This window comes from Miniopterus schreibersii, assembly GCF_964146895.1.
Source record: "Miniopterus schreibersii genome assembly, chromosome: 18".
NCBI lineage: Eukaryota > Metazoa > Chordata > Mammalia > Chiroptera > Miniopteridae > Miniopterus > Miniopterus schreibersii.
The window spans coordinates 3,147,457-3,169,271 of record NC_138121.1 but is presented as its reverse complement, the minus strand read 5'-3'; the positions used below and the strand labels follow the sequence as shown (position 1 = coordinate 3,169,271).

Below are 21,815 nucleotides of genomic sequence, written 5' to 3'. Positions count from 1 at the left end.
TTTCTGTCTGGGCCTTTGCCCCGCTCTCTCTCTGGGTCTCTGCCCCCGCCCCTCCGCCCCTTTCTGGTCCCCGTCCTTCCCTGGGTTTCTGGCTTTCCTCTCCGAGTCTCCGACCCCCCCCTCTGGACACAGCCCTCGGGCTGGCGGGCAGGGCGCCAGGCCCCGAGGGGCAGCGCCTCCTTCGCGGCTCCCCCGGCTCCGCCACCTCGCTGGGCCTGCGGTAGTCTGCCTGGCAACCCGTGACGCCACACAAAAGAGGCCGCCGGGTTGGGTCGGCGCTCCCTGGAGGCGGGGCAGTTTCCGGCTCAGAGGGGGTTTTGGAAAAGGGGGAGGGGGGAGATGGGCGGGAAGAAAGCAGGGAGGGGCTTGTCTTCCCTCCCTCCGGGCCCTCGCCCCGCGACGGCGCCTCCCTCCACCCCCGTCCTCCTTAACCCCAAGCCCCCCCCTTCCCCTCCCTCTCGAGCCCACCTTGTCCTCCCCTCATAACACCTGGGGTCGCCAAGACCCTTTCCTCCCCACCCCCTCCCCACCCGGGGTCCAGCCACCCCCCCACCGCCTTTCAGAAGCCACAGGTCTCCCTGCCGGGAAGGGCGCCAACGCCCGGGCACCCCTCCAGGGCCTTCCCGGCCTCCCGCCGCCCCCGCTGGCGGCACCCGCGTCCGGTGCCCGCCGCGCCCGCTCCGGGAATCATCCGGGGACAGGCCGGGCGCGGTCCCAGGAGGGGCGGCGGCCAGCCCGGGGTCCCAGGTGGCCGGGGCCCCAGGCCTTGGGGTGTGCCCACGTCTGGGGGCGCCCTGCGGAGTCCCCGAGCAGGCACGGAGACCCCCTCCCCCCGCAGCCGTCAGGCCCACGTTGGGAAACCGCCACCCACCCCACCCTACCCACCCCACCCCCGGCCCCGGGCTCTGGTTTCCCGAAAACTCCTGACTTGCAAATACTAAGAATGGCTTTCCAGACCCTGTCTTCTCCCCACCCCCACCCCCGTGCCATTCACCCGCTTCAGTCCCCAGCCCCTTCCTCTCCCTCTCCCTAGGACCCAGGGGTTCAGGCCATCCTCCTTTCCCCGGCACCCAAGATCCTGCACCCCAGCTCCCTTTGCCCCCAGACCCAGGAGTCCGCGCCCCCCGCCCCTCCTCCCTCGGACCCAGGAGCCCGGCTCCCCCCGCCCCTCCCTCGGACCCAGGAGCCCGGCTCCTCCCGCCCCTCCCTCGGACCCAGGGGTCCGGGCCCCCCGCCCCTTCTCCCCTCCCTCAGACCCAGGAGCCCGGCTCCCCCTCCTCCTCCCTCGGACCCAGGAGTCCTGGTCCCCAGCCCCTCCTCCCTCGGACCCAGGAGTCCGGGCCCCCAGCCCCTCCTCCCTTGGACTCCTGGGTCTCAAGCAACCCCTTCCTCCCTGGGGACCTGGCATTCAGCCACCTGTCCTTGTTGGGCTGTCGTCGCTCCTTGGCCTGTAGAACAGGTGGACTGTGGGGAGGCAGGGGAGGGTGGGGAAGCCCAGGGATGCCTCCCGAAGACTCCTGGGAGTCACTGTACTCCTTAAAGGGTTCCCCCCGGAGGCCCACCTGTCCTCCCTAGGGCCCAGAGGGACACAGCTGTGGTCAGAGGAGCCCGAGGAGGTTCGCAGACATGCCCGAGGCAAAACCAGGTGGCTTTCAGCACTTCCTCTCTCCGTGGAGCTGGGTCCTCCTTTCTGAGTGGGGACAGGGGCTCCCCTTTTTGTGGTGTTGGGAGAATGGGGCGCCTCCTCTGTGTGGGGAGGGGTTCCCACCCTTATGTGAAATGGGGGTCCCATATCTGTGTTAGGCGGAGGGTCCCCTTCCCTGTGCGGTGAGGGGGTCCCTGGTAGGGAGTCAGGAGGCTGGTATCTGGGTGCAGGTGGAGGCTCTGTCTGGGACTTAGAGCCCTCTTTAAGGATGGGGCTTGGGGTCCTGTGCCCGCGTGTGGACTGGGGAGTGTGCATGGCAACTGGGCTCTTCTAAGCTTGGACATGGGGTCCTCTAGGTAGGGATCGGGCCACTTGTCTGAGTGCGGGTTGGGGCCTTTCTCTATAGCGGCTTCGGGCCCTTGTGTGTATAGAGATTAGGGATTCTTGCCTCTGTGGTGAGGAGGGGTCTGTGAGGATGAGGGACCTCTTTTCTATATGGACCAGGGCTTTCCATGTTGGAATGAGGGGCCTTCATATAAGGCCTGACAGCCTTTCTTTATGTGCAGATTGGGGGACCACTTCTTGATATGGGGATGGGACTTCTTCTCTATGGGGAAATGAACAGAAGAGAAAAGTCCCCAGGGAGGGGCCCTCCTCCCGGAGTGTCCAGGCCACTGGCACCAGGCCAGCCAGGCTGTGGGGTCCAGCCCCTCACTTCAGGTGGGGCCCCAGTGAGCCAGGAGCCAGCAAGCCGGCAGGGCAGAGATGCTGTGGTTAGCACTAGGTGTCCAATTTCCAGCCCCGGCAAACAGCTAATTTTACCCCCATGACCCAAAAGGTCAGGGCCTTGTGGCCTCAGTGGACGGGCCACAGCCTTCCTGTGCCAAGGGGAAACCTGACCGCGTATACTTAAGATTAGAGATAAATTTGTCTGGACAGGCTTGACTCCTGGGTCTGAGGGAGGAGGGGCTGGGACCTGGAGTCCTGGGTCTGAGGGAGGAGGGAGCTGTGGGCCAGGACTCCTGGGTCTGAGGGAGGAGGGCACTGAGCCTGTGCTAAATTGTAAACACCTACCGTACAGCGGCCAAAAAGGCCCCCAAAGGCAAAGATGCGGCCAAACCAGCTCCCGAGGAAGCTGCTCCCAAGGAAGCCCCCCCAGAGGAGACTCCCGCAGAGTCCCCCAAAGGTGAGATAGTGCCCGGTGGACTCAGCAGAACCTGAACCTCCTTCCCCAGGCTCCCCTTGCCCCTCTGCACCCTTCTTGCCCTCCCCATGGCCCCAGAGCTGACCTGCCCCTCCCCAGCCTTCCATGGCTCCCCAGTGCCCCCAGGACACTGGGGCCTGGCCTTTAAGCCCTCACCCAACAGCTGGCTGATTAATTGTTGAGTCCTGCCAGCTGTGAACTCCCCAGCCCATCTTTACACTTTTCCTACTGCAAAGTCCCATTCAAGGCCATCCAGTCCACACCCTGCAGTTCACAGATGGGGGAACTGAGGCCTAAAAGGCTAGGCCAGCCTGGCCAAGGTCACACAGCTTCCTGGGGGACATGTGGTCTTTCTCAGGTCAGGAAGAGCCACTTCACACCATGGCCTTTGGCTTCTGAGCAGAGGGTCCTTCACTGGCTCTAAGCTCTGTCCCCAAAGTGGCCTGCTGTCCCTCCCAGCTGCCTCAGACCCCTAATCCTGTCTCCCAGCAGAAGCCCCATCTGAGGAGCAGTCCCCCATTTCTGAGGAACCCACTGGCGTTTTCCTAAAGAAGCCAGACTCTGTGTCTGTGGAGAATGGTGAGGGGGTGTGATGGAGGAGGGCCTGGGGATCCTGACTCCTGGGTCTGAGGGAGGAGGCGCTGGGGTCCTGGACTCCTGGGCGTGAGGGAGGAGGGGCTGGCGGCTCCCAGCTTCACAGTCCTCTCTAGAGTCTCCAGGTTCCTTCTCCCCCCCCCCCCCCCAGGAAAGGACGTGGTGATTGTGGCCAAGGTGAACGGGAAGGAGCTCCCAGGCAAACCAACCATCAAGTGGTTCAAGGGGAAATGGCTGGAGCTGGGCATCAAGAGCGGGGCCCGATTCTCCTTCAAGGAGACCCACGATTCCTCCAGCAATGTGAGGACCCCGTGGGACATGAGGGTGTTGGGCCCAGGGTGGGAGATTGTGCAGGCCCCGCTTCTCAAAAGGCCTGTGAACGTCTGAGGCGTACTCATGGCCTGGATTCCCCCAGATGGAGAAGGGTACCTCCGGGGAGGGAGGCTGTTTGGGGCTGTGTGGTAGAAGTTGTGCTGGGCAGGAGGGGAGACAGTTTGGGTTCAGGCAGGTTGCACTGGGCGCGGTGTCTACATCCCCAGAAAAGTCTCAGGGCACCAGGGGCATAGGCCCCCGGGCGAAGATTGCCCAGGCATGGGAAGAGATAGCTGTGGGGTGGGCCAGGACTTGGATGGAGAGTTGTGGGTGGGCTCTGGTGATGTGGGTGGCGCTGGGGGCGGTCCCCTGCACCTACACGCCTGGCCCCGGCCCCAGGTGTACAATGTGGAGCTGCACATCGGGAAGGTGGTCCTGGGAGACCGCGGCGATTACCGCCTCGAGGTCAAAGCCAAGGACATCTGCGACAGCTGTGGCTTCAGCATCGATGTGGAGGGTGCGCTGACGGGGGTGGGGGCTGAGGGTTTGGGGTCTGGAGTGGGGGACAGGTGCAGGCGAGCGTGCAGATGGGGGGTGAGGCAGGCCCAGGGCTTTAGAGGAGGGGGCGCAGGTTCAGGGCCAGGGTGACGGGCGAAGGGCTTAGGGTGTTTGGCTGCTCGTGTGAGGCCTCAGGAGGCAGGTTGTCAACAGCAGGGTCCCAGCGGGCAGGCTGGGGAAGGGGCCGCAGGGGCCTGGGCACGCGCGGGCCTACAGGGCGCTCTTGGTCTGCGATCAGGCTGCGCCTTCAGCTCACCTCTTCCCGCATCGCCTCCCCAGCAACTCAGGACTCCTCTGGGCAGGGTCTAGAAGACTTCAAGCGTTCGTAAGTGACCCTGGGCCCTGGGGAGAGGGGGTTTCCCCTTGGGAGAAGGGAGGATCGGGGAAGGCAAGAAGTGGGGACCCAAGGTGAGTCTGGAGGGACCTCAGAGGAGTTCACCCCCCCTCTCAACGGCCACAGGGGTGAAGGGAAGTCGGAAGACGCGGGCGAGCTGGACTTCAGTGGCCTGTTGAAGAAGAGGTGCGCCCGCCCCGCCCGGCCTAGAGGGGGAAGACGGGGGTTCAGGAGGAGAAGGGTGGCGGGCGAGGCCCCACCGCCCCTGTTGCTTCCCACTTGCCTTCTGTGGACTCCCTGCCCCCCCAACCCTCCCACCTCCTCCATCCACCCACTTCCCACCCACCCTGCCGTCTGTCCGTCTGCTGGTTCACCTACCTGCCCGCCCGTTAACCCTTTACCCTCACGTCCACTTTCCTGTGTGCTCAGGCTCGGGGTTACCGGCTCATCCGCTTATCCGCTCGCCCACGCATCTCACCTGTCCACCCACCAGCCACCTGTTTACCCACCGACTGACCCACCTGTCCACCCACCTGCCCATTCGCCCACCCACCTGCCCGCGTTCACCTCCCCATCGTTTCCCCACCTGCCCTTCTGTCCGTCAGCCACCTAGTTCTGAACAGGGGAGGGGGTGGCAGCTGATGTGGGGGGTCGGGAACATCCCTCCCGGGCCATGTGGGGGACAGCCTGGAGGGGGGGGCTGGGGGGAGGCCAGGAGACCAGGGAGGAGGCCGGGCGATGGCGCAGGAGGGAGAGAGTCAAGGGCGACGGCCCAGAGCCAGAAGGCGGCGTGGGCGAGGAGGGGGAGCCCACGGGCCTGGGTGCCGCCCGCAGGGAGGCCGTCGAGCAGGAGAAGAAGAAGAAGAAGGATGACGACGACCTGGGCATCCCACCCGAGGTCTGGGAGCTCCTGAAAGGGGCGAAGAAGAGCGAATACGAGAAGATCGCCTTCCAGTACGGCATCACAGACCTCCGGGGCATGCTGAAGCGGCTCAAGAAGGCCAAGGTGGAGGTCAAGAAGAGCGAAGGTCAGTGCCGGCCTGAGGGGGCGGGGACCGCGGCGGCGAGGGTGCCTGATGGTTGGACCCTGGACCTACCTTTTGGAGGCCCCAGTCGGCAGAGGCCCGTTGTCAGGGACCTCCAAGTTCACAGGAGGCTTCTTCACCTTGATCTTGGAGTGCCCGTGGTCTGGGGAGGGAGACTTGGCAGCTCTGGGGATGACCAGGGCGCTGAGAACCTCTTAGCCCCATCCCCCGCCATCCCTCAATCTCCAGCCTTCACGAAGAAGCTGGACCCGGCCTACCAGGTGGACAGGGGCAGCAAGGTCAAGTTGGTGGTGGAGATCAGTGACCCAGACCTTCCCCTCAAGTGGTTCAAGAACGGCCAGGAGATCAAGCCAAGCAGCAAGTATGTGTGTGTGGCGTTGCCTGGGGGGGATCCGGAGCCCAGAGAGAGCCCCCAGAAATAAGGCTGGCCACTCTGAACCCAGAAAGGGTGCTCCCTCACCTGTGTGAAAAGTGTGGATATCTCAGTAGAAAACACACAAAAGCACTGAAGCCCAGGAGCTCAGCTGAGAGGGAACCCAGGTGGCCGGTCCCTGCGAAGCACACATTCAGTCTCGCACGTGGCAACGACAGCGACAGCAGTAATGATGCAGGTCCGAGCAGCGGTCTTTCTGCTCCCCACATGGGCAGAGGCTTCACAAAACGATAAAACCTGGTGCTGGGGGGGACATAGGGAAGTGGGTCCACAAACCCACTGGTGGGCAAGTAAATTGCCACGTCCCCGAATGGCAGCGTATTAAAAAGGCACTCGGTGGTGCGATTTGAGGTACTTGTCGCCAGGGAACTATTGTGGTTGTGCATGTTTAGCTGCCAGGGATGCTCACCAAAGCTTTGCTATCGTAGCGAAACATGGAAAACAACCAAAAATGTGCAGTTCCATGCCTGGGTGCCTGCACTCACTACAAAGATGTTGTAAAATTTATGCCAACTTGGAAAACTGTCCAAGATTACGACGTGCAGAAGTGCAGTCCCCATTTCTGCTCCACAAAATGTTATTTGCATATGTATAGATAAAAGATTGGAAGGCGGGGGCAAAATGTTTGCCTTTGGTGGGACAGTTATGAATGGGTTCTTTTTTTTTTTTTTTTTAAGATTTTTTATTGATTTTTAGAGAGAGAGGGAGGGAGTGGGAGACAGAGAAACATGGATGGGCTGCCTTCTGCACGCCCCCTACTGGGGATCAAGCCCACAATTCAGGCTTGTGTCCTGAACGGAATGGAATCAGTGACCTTTCCCTGCACAGGGCGGCGCCCAGCCAAGCGAGCCACACCCGCCAGGGCTGGATGGGGTCTTTTTAAAAATTGTTTTTTCTTGGCTGTGTTCTCTCAGTCTGTCATCATGAGCATTTGGGATAAGATAAAAAGCTGTATTAGTTAAGGCGCAGGTTAAGTTGGTGTAAGAGTCCCTAGACTACATTAAGTTAGAGCCGCATTTCTAGCCGATGGAGGCAGGTGGGCCAGCTGTTCTCTTAGAGGCTTTTCGGCCACTCAGTTTCCATAATTTCGGCTACACCGTCAGCATGATTGAAGCCGGGTCATAGGCACGTCTGTGTCTGGTGGGCTGGAGGGGGGAAGGAGAGAGAAGTCCCCGGCAGGTGCGCGCACCATACCCGTTGGCCCAAGCTCAGCGGTGCAGCCCTCCCAGCTGCAAAGGACGCTGGGAAGTGTAGCCCTCAGGTGGGCCGCTGTGCGCCCCTGCTCAGCAGCAGAGGATGGGGGTGGCTGAGTAGTTTGCGTTTCCTCAGCGGGTGTTTAAATATGAGGAGTTGGACCGTCTATCTCCTCCCGCACAATTTGCCTCCTGAGCGTGACTTGCCTGAGAACTGGTGGCGGGTGTACCCCTGGCCTAGGGTGCGCCCCAGGCCCCGGGTTGAGGTGGGGTGTTTGCACCAGGTACGTGTTTGAGAATGTCGGTAAGAAGCGGATTCTCACCATCAACAAGTGCACCATGGCGGACGATGCAGCGTATGAGGTCGCTGTCGCGGACGAGAAGTGTTTCACCGAGCTCTTCGTCAAAGGTCAGGTGGGGATTTGGGCCTGAGCCTGGGGATCAGGGTCCTGGAGGGGGTCCTGAGACTACTTGACCGCCTGTCCCCTCTGTGCCCACAGAACCTCCAGTCCTGATAGTGACACCCCTTGAGGACCAACAGGTGTTTGTGGGCGACCGGGTAGAAATGGCCGTGGAGGTGTCTGAAGACGGTGCCCAGGTCATGTGGTAAGTGGCTCTCGATCCCCCATCTCCACACAGGTGTCCGCACTCCTCTGCTTCGGCCGGATCTGTATGGCTTCTCTTGGAAACTCCAGGCCCTTACCCAGTAGTTTCCAGGAGGCCTCAGCCTTTCTCTCTAAATCCTGACCTTCACCCTCCAGAAATTCTAGAAGAACATCTGACTTCCACCTGTCCCATCCCCTTTTCCTGATCCCTGCTATTTCAGATTCATGAAATCATTTATTCATCCATTTGACCAGTCATTCATCCTTTGGCTTATCTGTTCATCCCCACACACCCCATCCATTCATCTATCCATCCGTCCACGTATCTACTTATTAGTCAAGTAGATACATGAATAAATACAAAAGTTCTGTTTTGACAAGTGTTTCAGAGGAGCTGTAACTGATGCTGTAACCACTTTTTAATAGGAGGAAGGGACTCAGGAAGTCAGGGGAGGCTTCCTGGAGGAGGTGATGATTGAGCTGAGATTTGAGTGATGGGGAGGTAGAAGTGAAATAGGAAGGCAGGAGTGTCCCAGGCAGGGGAAGCACCATTTACAGAGGCCACAATATTTGGCATTTCTCTGTGAACTCAGGACTTCCTCCATGTTCTGTTCTCTCCCCATTTCCTCTCTTTGTGTCCCCTGACCTACAGCTGGTACCTAGAGGCATCTCCCAGTGGCCTGTGACCTCCTACCCTTTTTTTCCCCATGACCCCCACCTCTGACCCATTCATTCAAGATTCCTCTGCCAACCTTAATCTCCCCTCCCTCCTGTGACCTCCCTTTGGACTCCTGACCCTCACTGAGGATCGTCTCTGGCCCCTGACTCACCCTCTGACATCCAGGCCCAGGGCGGTGAGGGCCCCTCACTTCCCCCTTCACGCCCCCTCCACACAGGATGAAGGACGGCGTGGAGATGACGAAGGAGGATTCCTACAAGGCGCGGTACCGCTTCAAGAAAGATGGGAAGCGTCACATCCTCATTTTTTCAGAAGTGACCCTGGAGGATGGGGGTCGCTTCAAGGTCATGACCAATGGCGGCCAGTGCGAGGCGGATCTCATTGTGGAAGGTACGGGGCCTCCAGGTGGGGCTGGGGCCTTGCTGCTCAAAATTGCTCAGGCCCCAGGTTTTGGAATTGTCCCGACAGCTCTCTTTGCCTCACACCCTACATGCAATTCACCAGCAAGTCCTCAGAGGAGACCCTGAACCTGACTTTGCCCACCTCCACGGCCTCCCCTGGCCCCGGTCTCCATCCCTTGGTGCTCGGACTGTTGCAGTAGTCTCCTCACTGGTTGCCCTGTTTCCATGCCTGCCCCGCATCACACACACACACGCACATACCAGCCAGAGTGATCCTTGTCACATGTAAGTCAGCTGGTGAAGCCTGAACACATTCTGTAGTCAAGGGGACAGTATTGTGCCCCTGTCCACTTCCTGAGCTGAGTATTGGACTCGAGTGTCTAAGATGTCACCATCAGGGGAAGCTGGGTGAAGGGCGCATGGGACTCTATGCACTATTTTTGCAAACTCCTGTGAGTCTATAATTCTTTAAATATGAAAAAACAAACAAACCTCAGGTCATTTGTAGACCAAATGAATTATGTCATATCCATACGTAGCCATAACAAGGGGCAGTTTTTACTTTACTGATGTGGAAGTATTTCCAAGATAAGGTAAGTCCTTACTTGATGTGGTCGATCCAGTCTTAAAACTGCGACAAAATGACATATAATGAAACCATTTTTACCACAGGCTGAGTGGTAAAAGCTGAAGTTATGTTCTTACGGCATCTGTTCAACGTTACAACAAAATGCTGTTGAAAGAAATGATGTTATTCAAGGGCCTGCTGTGTATTGTTGGGGGAAAAGCAAATATGCTGTTATTCGTATGTGGGAGAAAAGAGAGGAGGGAGGGAGAGGAGGGAGGGAGGGAGGAGGGGAGGGAGGGAGGGAGGAGGGGAGGGAAGGAGGAGGGAAGGGAGGAAGGGAGGAGAGGAGGGGAGGGAGGAAGGGAGGAGAGGAGGGGAGGGAGGGAGGAGGGGAGGGAGGGAGGGAGGAAGGGAGGAGAGGAGGGAGAGAGGGAGGGAGGGAGGGAGGAGGGGAGGGAGGGAGGAAGGGAGGAGAGGAGGGAGGGAGGGAGGGAGGGAGGGAGGGAGGGAGGGAGGGAGGGAGGGAGGGAGGGAGGGAGGGGAATGTATATCCGCATCTCCTTTTATAGCTCTAGACTGGGGGGATGATGCCTGTAGAGGAGGGACCTAGATCTAGAGGATTGGAGGTGGATGGGTGTGAGATTTTCCCTCTATATCTAAAATTCTTCTTGTTTTATTTTAAACCATGTAAGGACATTGTTTTTTTAAGCTATTTTTAAAATTATTATTGATTTTAGAGAGAGAGGGAGTGTGGGAGACAGAGAGAGACATTGATTGGCCGCCTCCTGCATGTACCCCGACCGGGGATCAAACATGGAACCTGGGTATGTGCCCTGACTTGGAATCGAATCCGCCACCTTTTGGTGCACGGGACAAACGCTCCAACCAACTGAGCCACACCGGCCAGGGCTGCATTGTTTTATTTAAAATATTTTAAAAATGTAAGTCAGATCTCAGCAGTCTTCCCATCACCTTGTGTGGCTCCTGCCTTGTCAGACTCAACCCAAAGTCCTCTCCAGGGCCCACCCCGCCTGCCCCCCCATTTCACCTCCTACCACAGCTGCCTCACTCGTCCGCACTGGCCTGCCTGCTGTTTCCACACCAACAAGCCTACTTGGCTCCCCAGGGCCTTGTACACGCTGTTCTCTCTACCTGGGACTCCTGCGTCCACCTGTGGACTCGTCCCTGCCTTCCCTCAGGCTTCATCGCTCCCTCTTGTTACGTGTTTATGTGTTTCCCTGTGCTCCATCTGTCTCCCAGCTAGAACGTGAGCTCCACGAGGCCAGCAGATTGTTTCTGGGCTGTTCACAGCTGTATCCCCAGTGCCTGGAACACTCCTTAGCACATAGTGGGTGCTTGCAAATATTTGTGGACTGACTGGAGCCGTGATGGCCCCATCTCCTTCTCTCCTCGTGCAGAGAAACAGCTGGAGGTCCTGCAGGACATTGCAGATCTGACAGTGAAGGCCTCGGATCAGGCCGTGTTCAAGTGTGAGGTATCTGACGAGAAGGTGACGGGCAAGTGGTACAAGAATGGGATCGAAGTGCGGCCCAGCAAGAGGATCACCATCTCCCACACGGGGAGGTGCGGAGCAGACTGTGGAGGGGCTGGGGGCTGGGGCTTGTGTATCAGCTAGCTCTAGCTGCATAACAACCATCCCCAGGCTGAGTGGCTTTAAAGGACAAGGACTTATTTCATCAAGCCTCTGGGCTGGTGGGAGGCTGGCTGATCTAGGATGGCCTTGCTCATGCCTGTGTGGTCAGCTCTGCTAACCTTCCTGTGCTGTGTGGGGACCTGCGCTGGGAGAACTGGGTGGCCTCTGCACTGGTCCTTGTGATGCCTCATCTGTGAGTAGGGCTAGTCCTGGCATCATCACGTGGTAGAAACGGGTTCTGAGGGAGTACAAGGGAACAAGATTCTGCGGCCTGGGCTGGGAACTGTCCCCATGTCACATCCACTATATTCTTTTGGACAAAGGAGGCGAAAGGCTGCAAGGTCTCCTGGTGAGGGGTATGGATAGAGGGAGGGGAAAACTTGTGGCCATATTTGCAAACAGTCTACCACAGAGAGATCAAGCTAAGGAAACAAGGGGCTGCAATTCAACAGGTAGCACATAGACACCTGCGATAAACACCTGGCTGGCTGTGGAATGCCAAGAGCCACCGTGATGCCTGTAGGACATCGTATCCCTGTAGGTTTCCTGACAGCAGCTCTGGGTGAAAATAGGCTTTTTCTGGGCTCTGTGTAAGAGCCCCTGCCTGCTGGTGGTTTTGATAATGACAAGAAAGAATCCTACAGCTTACAGGGCACTCACTGTGTGCCAGGGAGTTTTCTAAATGCTCTGCAACCCTGGTGTGGGTTGTTATCATTACCTGTATTTTACAGATGAAAATTAAGGCACAGAGAGGTTAAGTAACTTGCCTAAGGTCACTCAGCTAGGAAGGGGCAAAGCTGAGATTTGAACCCACCATTGCAAAGGCCAGAATAAAAAGGGTGGGTGTAAGAATGTAGATCACATGGTGGAGGATGTTTCTCCATGGTGGTCTCCAGGGCCACCCGGCCTGACACCTGCCCTGGGCCCCTGACCCCTCAGGATTCACAAGCTGGTGATTGATGACGTCCGCCCCGAGGACGAGGGGGACTACACGTTTGTGCCCGACGGCTACGCCCTGTCTCTCTCTGCCAAGCTCAACTTCCTGGGTGAGGAGGCCCCTAGGTTTTCCCCTGGAGCCTGAATGCTTCCACCCCAGGATTAAGTTTCCCTGACTACACACCTGGAGGGGGGCGGACAGCGGGCGTCTATCAATCACAGAGACAGTCAGATAGAAGATGAAGGAGAGCCCTGTATCATCCACAGCGTGGCCATCTGGGGGACATGCGGGACAGTCACAGTCCTGAACCCACCCCAGCATCCCAGGTGCCAGGATGATGCCAGACCCTCCCCTCTGCCCCTGGGTGTGAAGGTGGGATAAGGGGCCTGCTGGGTTTAAACCTAACCATCCAGTATTCTGTGTTTGCCAGAAATCAAGGTGGAGTACGTCCCCAAGCAAGGTAAGTGCCTGGTCGCTCTGGTAACAGACCAGGACTCCTGGGTCTGAGGGAGGAGGGGCTGGGGGCCCAGACTCCTGGGTCTCTGTGGCTGTTGGGACCCAGCGTCCCGGGAGATCCTCTGGAGGGCTCTGGGAGGGCCCAGCTGCCTGCTCCCAAGTTCCCCAGAATCATGTCTGTGCCACCAGAGCCACCAAAGATCCACCTGGACTGCTCCGGGAAGACTTCAGAGAATTCCATCGTGGTTGTGGCTGGAAACAAGCTGAGGCTGGACGTGGCCATCACAGGGGAACCCCCTCCTGTCACCACCTGGCTGAAGGGGGACGAGGTATGGTGGGGCTTCCCCTGTGCACTGACTCTATCCCTCTCTGCTGGGTGACTGTAGGCAAGTTGCTTTCCCTCTCTGAGATTCTGTTTCATTGTAAAATGAGGATTATGATTCCTTCTTCAGGGGGTGGTTTTGAAGATTGGAGATTAAGTTTGTCCATCACATGGGACTGTCCTAGCACATGGTGGGTCCTCCATCCATCCATCCATCCATCCATCCATCCATCATCCACCCATCCATCCATCTTTCCATTCATCAGTTAATTGATTAATTCATCCATCCATCCACCCATCCATCCATCCATCCATCCACCCACCCACCCACCCACCCACCCACTCATCCAGTGTTTAATCAGTTTGTCCACCAGCCATCCCAGTTATCCATCCATCCAAACATACATCCACCCATCCAACAAATATTTTCACCTTGTGTGTTCCAGGCCCTGGGACAGTTCAATTTGTCTTCTCTCCTCTGGGCTTCAGTTTCCTCTTCTGTAAAAGGCATAGACTCGGTCTTCATTCATTCCTTCACTCGGCAGACCCCCCTGAGCATTCCTTAATGCCAGGCTCTCTGCACAGGCACTGAGGTTATAGCCATTGATCAGATGTAGCCTTTGCCTTCCCGAAGCACTCATTTTGGGAGAGAGGCAGACACGTGCCCAAATAGTCACAATCCAGGGTGATTGGGGTTGAGAGAAAGCTATGAGAATTCAGGGGATGGGACCATCACTTTCCATTGAGGGCATCCAGGAGTACTTCCTGGAAGAGGCATTTTCTGGGTAGGTCCTAAAGGATGAGTAATAGTAGAGCAGAGAGATAAGAGGATCAGGGCATTGCACGCCAAGTCTTGGCATGAGCCAGTCTGATGTTTTGAATTAAGGGCGGTGTCTGGAGGGCGAGGAGGGCAGTAGGGAGTGATGAGGCTGGCGCAGATGCTGGTCCCTGGCCTTGTGCGTGGCATGGTGATGGGCAGCCGCTGTGGAATTTCGAGCAGGGGAGGGGCAGAGGCAGGCCTGGCCTGGGGAGAGGCAGAGCAGGGCCTGTGGCGGCTGTGTCCAGGTGTTCTCGGCCACCGAGGGCAGGACGCGCATCGAGCACCGCGTGGAGTGCAGCAGCTTCGTGATCGAGAGCGCCGAGCGGGCGGACGAGGGCCGCTACACCATCAAGGTGACCAACCCTGCTGGCGAGGACGTGGCCTCCATCTTCGTGCGGGTTGTGGGTGAGCAGAGGGAGCCGAAGGGGCTGAGCTTAAGGGTGGTTCCCTGAGGCTGTGAGGGGCCCCCTGACTCTCCTGCTTCCCCCCAGATGTCCCAGACCCCCCGGAGGCTGTGCGTGTCACCTCGGTTGGAGAGGACTGGGCCATCCTTGTCTGGGAGCCACCCAAATATGATGGGGGGCAGCCAGTCACTGGTGAGTGCCCGTGGACCACAGTTCCCATGACCTCTGACCTCCTGTACCCCCAATTTCTCTTTGACTTCTAGAGTCCTTAGCAACCTCAGTGACCCCCCGAGACTTGATTTCCATCTTTGACACCTCACAACCCCTTTGGTCTTTGCATAACTCTTTACTCCCTAATGACCTAGGAATCCTCACTTGGATCAATAGCCTGGGATTTTCTGTGACCTCTGACCCCCTGATTCATGACCTGTGACCCTGCTTGATCTGTGACCCCCATGACTGCTGACCTCTGACTGCTAGTGACCTTGAGATCAACCCAAGATTCATGGCCTCAGGCTTCTCTGGGCCGTGTGGCCTTTTGGTGTGCCCCTCACTGCCTCAGCTGACGTGCGACCCCCTCCGTGGCCTCTCTGTGACCGCCCACTCCTTTCCACTTGGGGGGTGTCCAGGGTACCTCCTGGAGCGGAAGAAGAAAGGCTCTCAACGCTGGATGAAACTGAACTTCGAGGTATTCACGGAGACGACCTACGAGTCCACCAAGATGATCGAGGGCGTCCTGTACGAGATGCGGGTCTTTGCTGTCAACGCCATCGGGGTGTCCCAGCCCAGCCTCAACACCAAGCCCTTCATGCCTATTGGTGACGCCCCTCTACCCCTTCACCGAGCCCCAGTCTTCCTCTGACCCATGCCCTGTCTGTCGTTGATCTCTGACCCTACACCCTAGCCTTTGACCCCACGGAATCTGCTGATTTCTGTCCCCTCTCCTCTAACAACCCAACACATGGACCCTTAGCCTCACCCACCCTCCTAGCCTCTTCCTGACCCAGAGCATCAGCCCCTGACCTCTATGGTCCTAGACTTCGTGCTGTTGCCCAAATATCTCAGTGAACTCTGACCTAGCAGACTAACACCTATCTCTGCCCTTGGAGACCTCACTACCCCTTGATACCTTGTTTTAATGACCGTTGATGACATGTTCTTCCTCACTGACCTCTGGCCCACCCTACTGATCCCTCTCTGACCAGTGACTCCAACTCTGATCCCTGACCCTCCCTGCTGACCCCTGACCCCTCCCCTTTCCCTGGATCCTTACAGCACCCACGAGTGAACCCCGGCACCTTACAGTGGAGGACGTGACAGACACCACTACCACCCTCAAGTGGAGGCCCCCAGATAGGATAGGGGCCGGCGGCATCGATGGGTACCTGGTGGAGTACTGCCTGGAAGACTGTGAGTGACCCCGTCAAGCCTGGAGGGGAGCAGTGGCTCACATGGACCCCAGTAGGTGTCTAGTTCCTGGGACTGAAAATAAGGCAGTGCAGGGACCCATCCATGGGACAGTGAGCTGCCCTTGCGGTATCTGTATTTACACGGATCCCTGGGATGGGTCAAGCCAGGCCCCCACTGACCAGCTTGCCCTCTCTCCCTCCCCTACCCCCATCCTCCACACGGCAACACCTTCTCATCCACCCATCTATCCTTCTATTCAAGCATTTACCTACTAGCTATATTCCTTCTATCTGTTGTCCATCCATCCACCCACCCATTTACCCATCTATCCACCCATCCATCCATCCACCCACCCATTCATATTTCCACACATCCAACTCCCCATCCTCCACTGAGCACACATGCATCAAGCACTCACTCCATGCCATGCCCAGGGCCACGGCTATGGGGAAACCTCTGACATGGTCATCTCAACAGGAAGACGGATGAGATCATCTTTTTTCTAAAAAATTTTTAAAAAATGTAGTGGGGTAACATTGGCTAATAAAATTATATAGGGTTAGCCCTGGCCAGGTAGCTTAGTTGGTTAGAGCATTATCCTGATACACCAAGGTTGTGGGTCAGGTCACATACAAGAATCAACCAATAAATGCATAAATAAGTGGGACAACAAATCAATGTCTCTCTCTCTCTCTCTCTCCCCCCTCCCTCTCCCTCTCAAATCAATCAATAATTTAAAAAAGTTATATGGGTTTTAGGTGTACAATTCTATAATATATCATCTATATATTGTATTATGTGTTCACCACCCCAAGTCAAGTCTCCTTCCATCACCAGACGAAATCATCTTGACACCATATCCCAGGTCTTAAAGTCAGACAGATGTGGGTTCCAATCCTGACCCCATACTTTCTAGCCGTGTGACCTTGGGCAAGTGTCTGAGCCTCAGTTTCTTCATCTAGAGATGGTGGACAGTTCCCATTTTGACGGAGTACGGTGATGACTGCACTTGGTAATACATGTCCGTGATAGATAGTGGGACTCTGGTCAGCTTCTTCCCTCTTTCTCTTCCCAGGGTTCTTGACCCCATTCCTACCATTTGCAGCCCGTCCCTGATCTGTATCATTGCCACCCCGATGTTTCAGAACCTACCCTTGTTAGACGTCACCCTGTTTCTTGCTGGTCTGACCTACGTTGGTTCACCAACCCCTGGCGATAAACCCAAGATGAAAAGACACTAATTGCAGAGGCAGGAAATCAAAGAGCTGTTTCTCAATTCCCTACCCTCTCTGAGTCCCAATTTCCACATACCTGAAATGGGAAGAGTGTAGGGTAGAGCTGGGACTAATGAGCTAACATGTCCCATCTTTCAAACCTGGTCATAAGTGCTTAAAAAATGTCAGCCGCTGCTAGTTCAAGGCCGGGGTGGGCTGAGAGCTGAGGGGGTGGCAGGAAGGTTTGGAAGGAAGATCCCAGCTTCACTCCTCTCTCACAGCGGAGGAATGGATCCCTGCTAACACGGAGCTCATTGAGCGCTGTGGCTTCACCGTCAAGGATCTTCCCACAGGAGCCAGAATCATTTTCCGGGTCGTTGGGGTCAACATTGCAGGGCGCAGCCAGCCGGCCACTCTGGCTCAGCCGGTCACTATCAGGGAGATTGTGGGTGAGCGATCCCTGACCCCAACCCTGCTCTGCTAATGACCAAGTTGGTGTCTTCTGGCCAGCCCTTTCCATGCCATCATTAGGGTCTTCCCTAACCTCATTGCCATGGTCTCCTTGTCCCTCTCTCGAGTGTCCCCAAGCCCAGCACTGAGCCCTCCTTGTGTTTGTGTCCTCAGAGCAACCCAAGATCCGACTCCCTCGCCATCTCCGCCAGACTTACATCCGCAAAGTAGGGGAGCCCATCAACCTCCTCATTCCCTTCCAGGTGCGTGGCTGGGGTCAGGGTCGGGGGGCAGGGGTCAGTTGCCACGGGAGAGCCCCCAGCTGACCTCTGCTCCCTGCTGCCCACCCAGGGAAAGCCCCGGCCCCAGGTGGTGTGGACGAAGGGCGGGGCGCCCGTGGACTCCTCCCGCGTGAACGTGCGCACCAGTGACACGGACACGGTGTTCTTCGTGCGCCAGGCCGCGCGCTCGGACTCGGGGGAGTATGAGCTGAATGTGCAGATCGAGAACATGAAGGACACGGCCACCATCCGCATCCGGGTCGTGGGTGCGTGGCCCAGGCGGGCCGGGAGGGGACAGAGAGGCTGCGGTGGGGGAACCAGAGTGGGAGGTGAGGTGAGATGAGGATGGCCCGGGAGGGGAGAGTGAAGAGATTGAAGGGGGGAGGGTGTGAGGTGGGGTAGCACACAAAGGCGGGGGAATGAGAGGGGCTGAGAGGTATCAGAACCGGGAGAGGAGGAGGGGTGGACCTTTAGGGATGCTTCGGCTGGCACCCCGCTTACAGAAAAGGCAGGGCCCCCGATGAACGTGACGGTGAAGGAGGTGTGGGGCACCAACGCGCTGGTGGAGTGGCAGCCCCCCAAAGATGACGGGAACAGTGAGGTCACCGGGTATTTCATCCAGAAAGCAGACAAGAAAACCATGGTGAGAGACCAGAGGGGCTGGGGCGGGGCAGGGCGAGCTCCGGGGCAGGAAAGCCGGGGCTTGGCAGAGCAGCTGGGGAAACCGAGGCACCAAGAGACTCGGAGAAGGGGCTGGGGCCCGGAGGGCAGGCTTTTGGCTGAGGTTTGGTGCACGACAGGTTTTCTTTTTCATGGCGGTAAAATTTGCATAACAAAATTAAGCATTAATTTTAAAGTGACATTTAGTACATTCCCAGTGTTGGGCAACCACCGCTGCTATCTAGTCCGGAAACCTTTCCAGCACCTGAAAGGAAGCCCCTTATCCTTTAAGTTGTCACCCCACATCCCCTCCCCCAGCCCCTGCAACCGCCTCTCCTGTCCCTGTGGATTTGCCTGTTCTGGACATTTCCTGTGAACAGAATCGTCTGCTGTCCTCACTCCCGCCACTTCTGGTGTCTGTGTCCCTGACTTTTCTGGGCCCTCCTTGTCTCCACGCCAGGAGTGGTTTAATGTCTATGAACACAACCGCCAAACCCACTGCACCGTATCCGACCTCATCGTGGGTAACGAATACTATTTCCGAGTTTTCAGCGAGAACTTCTGTGGGCTCAGTGACTCCCCCGGTGTCTCCAAGGACACAGCCCGCATCCTCAAGACAGGTATGGCCCCCCTCTGCAGGGTCCAGTCTCCCCTCCCGGCTGGGGTCTGACCATGACTCCTCTGCACTCCCCATCCCTGGACTCCAAGGCGATGGTACCTGGTGACAGAGGAGGGCGGTTGGGGAACAGTCAGGATCGATCACCTTACAGGTTCATCTCCCCTTACCCAGGCATCAGCTGGAAACCTCTTGAGTACAAGGAACATGATTTCCGGATGCCCCCCAAGTTCCTGACGCCGCTGCTCGACCGGGTGGTCGTGGCTGGTTACACCGCTGCTCTCAACTGTGCTGTCAGAGGCCACCCGAAGGTGCGTGCGTGTGCGCGTGGGGCTTGTGGCCCTGGAGGGAAGTCTTCAGCAAGATGAAGTCCCTAACCCTTCCCGTCACACCCCCCCTTTCTCTATGACTTGTCTCTTCTCCGTTCATGGAATTCGCTCACTTTTAACCCACGAGTCAAATCCACCTGCCACCAGTGTCTCTCAAGTTTTATTGGAACATGGCCCTGCACACTCACCTGTGTACTGTCCAGGGCCACAGAGACCGCAGGGCCCTCAGAGCCTAAAATATCCACTACCTTGGCCCTTTACACACACAGTTTGCTGACTTCTGGTCTGACTTCCAAGTTTTTAGCTTTGGCCCCTGTGGGCTCCGCGTGGACTCATTGTTTCCCTCCACTCCACCTATCTGCTCAGCCACTGACTCCACTCGCTCATTTACCTCCCATTCCGTTCATTGACTCAGTTCATTCATTCACTGCACTTGCTTATTTACAGCATTCACTTGCTCATTCATTCCTCCACTCCGTTTATCATTTCAACACGTGTTTTCCAAGGCTTCCTATGTGCTGAACTGGGTAAGAAGCTCCTGTGTGCTGGGCAGAGAGCATTAACTCAAGCTCACACAAATGACTACAAAGTTACAAAGGGCGCTGAGGGTGCCCGAGAAGCGCAGGCAGCAGTTAGAGTGATACAGGCCTTCGCGCCCAGCCCAGAGGCTGGGGTGACCTGTGAGCTGAGACCCCAGCGGGGCAGGTGCTGACTGGCGAGAGGAGGGAAACAGCCTGAGGGAGGGAAACAGCCTGAGGTGGGAGCCTGTGGGGTCTGTTTGAGGAACTGCGGGATGGCCGGTGTGGTTGGGGCAGAGGGAGGCGAGGGCAGAGCAACGGGCCAGATGGGCCCTGCGGGACACGCAGGAATGAGCTCTTCCTTTTACAGAAGAGGAGACTGGTCAGCAAAGTGACGAGGCCAAGCCTATCTGGCCAAAATTAGGAGGCGGCACAGCCCAAATGAGAATTCAGATCCTCCTCCTACGGCCCATTCCGCCACCGCCCAGGGGAGCCTCTCTAAGCTGGCCCCTCTCCTGCTCCCTCCACAGCCCAAGGTGATCTGGATGAAAAACAAGATGGAAATCCGAGAGGACCCCAAGTTCCTGATAACCAACTACCAGGGGATCCTGACCCTCAACATCCGCCGCCCATCCCCCTTCGACACCGGGACCTACTCCTGCCGGGCTGTCAACGAGCTGGGGGAGGCGCTGGCCGAGTGCAAGCTGGAGGTCCGAGGTGAGGAGGTGGCGCCCCCTGCCCACCGGCGGACCCGCACTCACGCCCTTTACAAAGCTGACGGCAGTCAGACCAACAGGACAGGGCAGGGTGACGGGCTGCGGTGAAGGCCACGCAGGGCATCAGAGGGGTGGAGTGGAGGGAGCACCTGCCCAGCCTGGGTAGGAGTCAAGTTTTCCAGAGCATTTGAAGGACAAATAAGGAGTGAGGAGAGCTTAGCAAGTGATCGCTAAGCCTCCAGTGGGGAGGCGTGTGGACACAGCATGGGAACAAACATAGGTAATGGCAGGGCCCTGGGGCTGTGGGAGCCCAGAAAAATGCCTCCCTCCTGCACAGCCTGTCCCCAAGCTCTGCTCCTCCCTGCCTCACCCTGCCAGGTCCCCTCCTCTTTGCCCCACAGCCCCAGCCTGTTCTGAATTCTCACTTGGCCAGCCTCCCCGCCTCAGTGTCTCTCTCCAGTCCACCCCACTCAGGGCCCTAGAGGACTCTATCTAGGGGCGACTTGTCCTCCATGGTTCCCCAGCAGCCCTGGAGCCCCTCAGCCTGGTGTCATGGTCCTGCATGTGGCCCCCTCCTGCCCCTCTCCACCCTCATGTATCCCCATTTCCCTCCACGCTGTTCCAGCCACCCAAGCGGTTGGCAGCTGGACAAACTGGTTGCGCGCCCCCCTGGCTGTGGGACTTGGCACATGCCATTCTGTCTACCCAGAGCACTCTCCCTCACCTCCCCCACGCTGGGCTCATGTCCATCCAGCATCCTACAGTCAAGGCCTCCCTGTGGGGAGGTCTCTAACCAGGTCCCTCAGAGGCGGCTCCCAGAGTCCCTCCCTGACTGTGCCTTCCCCTGGCCCCAGTGACAGCCCAACAGACAGAGGGGACCTCAGCCCCTCAACAAGGGCTGAGACCTGCAAGCCTTCATGTCTGTCACTCCTCTAGGCTGACACCATTTCTCTTGATCTGCTGTCCCCTTTATCAGCTATTGAATCAGCTCAGAAATATCCCCACCTCAGGGTTCCAGTGACAGCCTGTCGCCAGCAGCTGCTCAGAATGTCCCAGTTTGGGGTTCAGAGCTCCAGCCATTACAGGCGCCCTGGCGTTGGGGTGGCCACTCAGCAGAGATGAAGTTGGGAGCGGGGTGCTGAAGGGGACACTTGCTTCCCCTGCTGGTCAACTGAGTCCAGCAGGCAAAGGGGCCTAGTGGGGGCCTGGCAGGGACTGGCACTTGTGCTGGGAAGCCAGGTCCCTGCCACCCCCCTTAGTCCCCTTTTCTCATTTCGCCCACAGTGCCTCAGTGAGACTGTCTCCCATGTGCCCAGATCATTGGCTGCTGAGCCCCAACCCGGACCTCCCTGGACGGTTTCTTTTTCAGGAGCTCTCACTGAGAAGATTACAATCTTGTCTGGAGACGCACGTGTCTGTCTCTTGAATCCGTAGTTCTGTCTTCCTCCTTGTGTAG

The 21,815-nt window shown here is 57.6% G+C and overlaps 1 protein-coding gene across 2 annotated transcripts; it reads left to right on the top strand.

Moving 5' to 3' along the window:
• The first annotated feature begins 973 nt into the window (after nucleotides 1-973).
• On the top strand, nucleotides 974-21,791 carry MYBPC2 (myosin binding protein C2). 2 transcript variants are annotated; one of them, XM_081119302.1, is made up of 28 exons: nucleotides 974-1,645; nucleotides 2,727-2,831; nucleotides 3,342-3,428; nucleotides 3,595-3,743; nucleotides 4,155-4,272; nucleotides 4,593-4,638; nucleotides 4,774-4,833; nucleotides 5,482-5,675; nucleotides 5,922-6,054; nucleotides 7,604-7,728; nucleotides 7,820-7,925; nucleotides 8,821-8,993; nucleotides 10,991-11,156; nucleotides 12,166-12,272; nucleotides 12,594-12,623; nucleotides 12,809-12,948; nucleotides 14,007-14,166; nucleotides 14,253-14,357; nucleotides 14,795-14,983; nucleotides 15,441-15,575; nucleotides 17,071-17,238; nucleotides 17,414-17,502; nucleotides 17,591-17,786; nucleotides 18,024-18,163; nucleotides 18,641-18,800; nucleotides 18,971-19,107; nucleotides 20,174-20,360; nucleotides 21,644-21,791. In XM_081119302.1, exons 1-28 carry the CDS (start codon nucleotides 1,627-1,629, stop codon nucleotides 21,652-21,654), a joined length of 3,435 nt encoding a protein of 1,144 aa, XP_080975428.1. In that variant the 5' UTR covers nucleotides 974-1,626; the 3' UTR covers nucleotides 21,655-21,791. The 2 variants fall into 2 exon arrangements, with proteins under 2 accessions (XP_080975428.1, XP_080975427.1); XM_081119301.1 differs by having other exon boundaries at nucleotides 1,550-1,645; nucleotides 3,339-3,428.
• Nucleotides 21,792-21,815: the final 24 nt, after the last annotated feature.

Bases quoted from the DNA above. Each gene is read 5' to 3' on its own strand.
- MYBPC2 (XM_081119301.1), top strand. The intron at 14,358-14,794 runs GTGAGTGCCCGT...GGGGGTGTCCAG, and splicing joins TGGGGGGCAGCCAGTCACTG to GGTACCTCCTGGAGCGGAAG. The intron at 18,164-18,640 runs GTGAGAGACCAG...TCTCCACGCCAG, and splicing joins AAGCAGACAAGAAAACCATG to GAGTGGTTTAATGTCTATGA.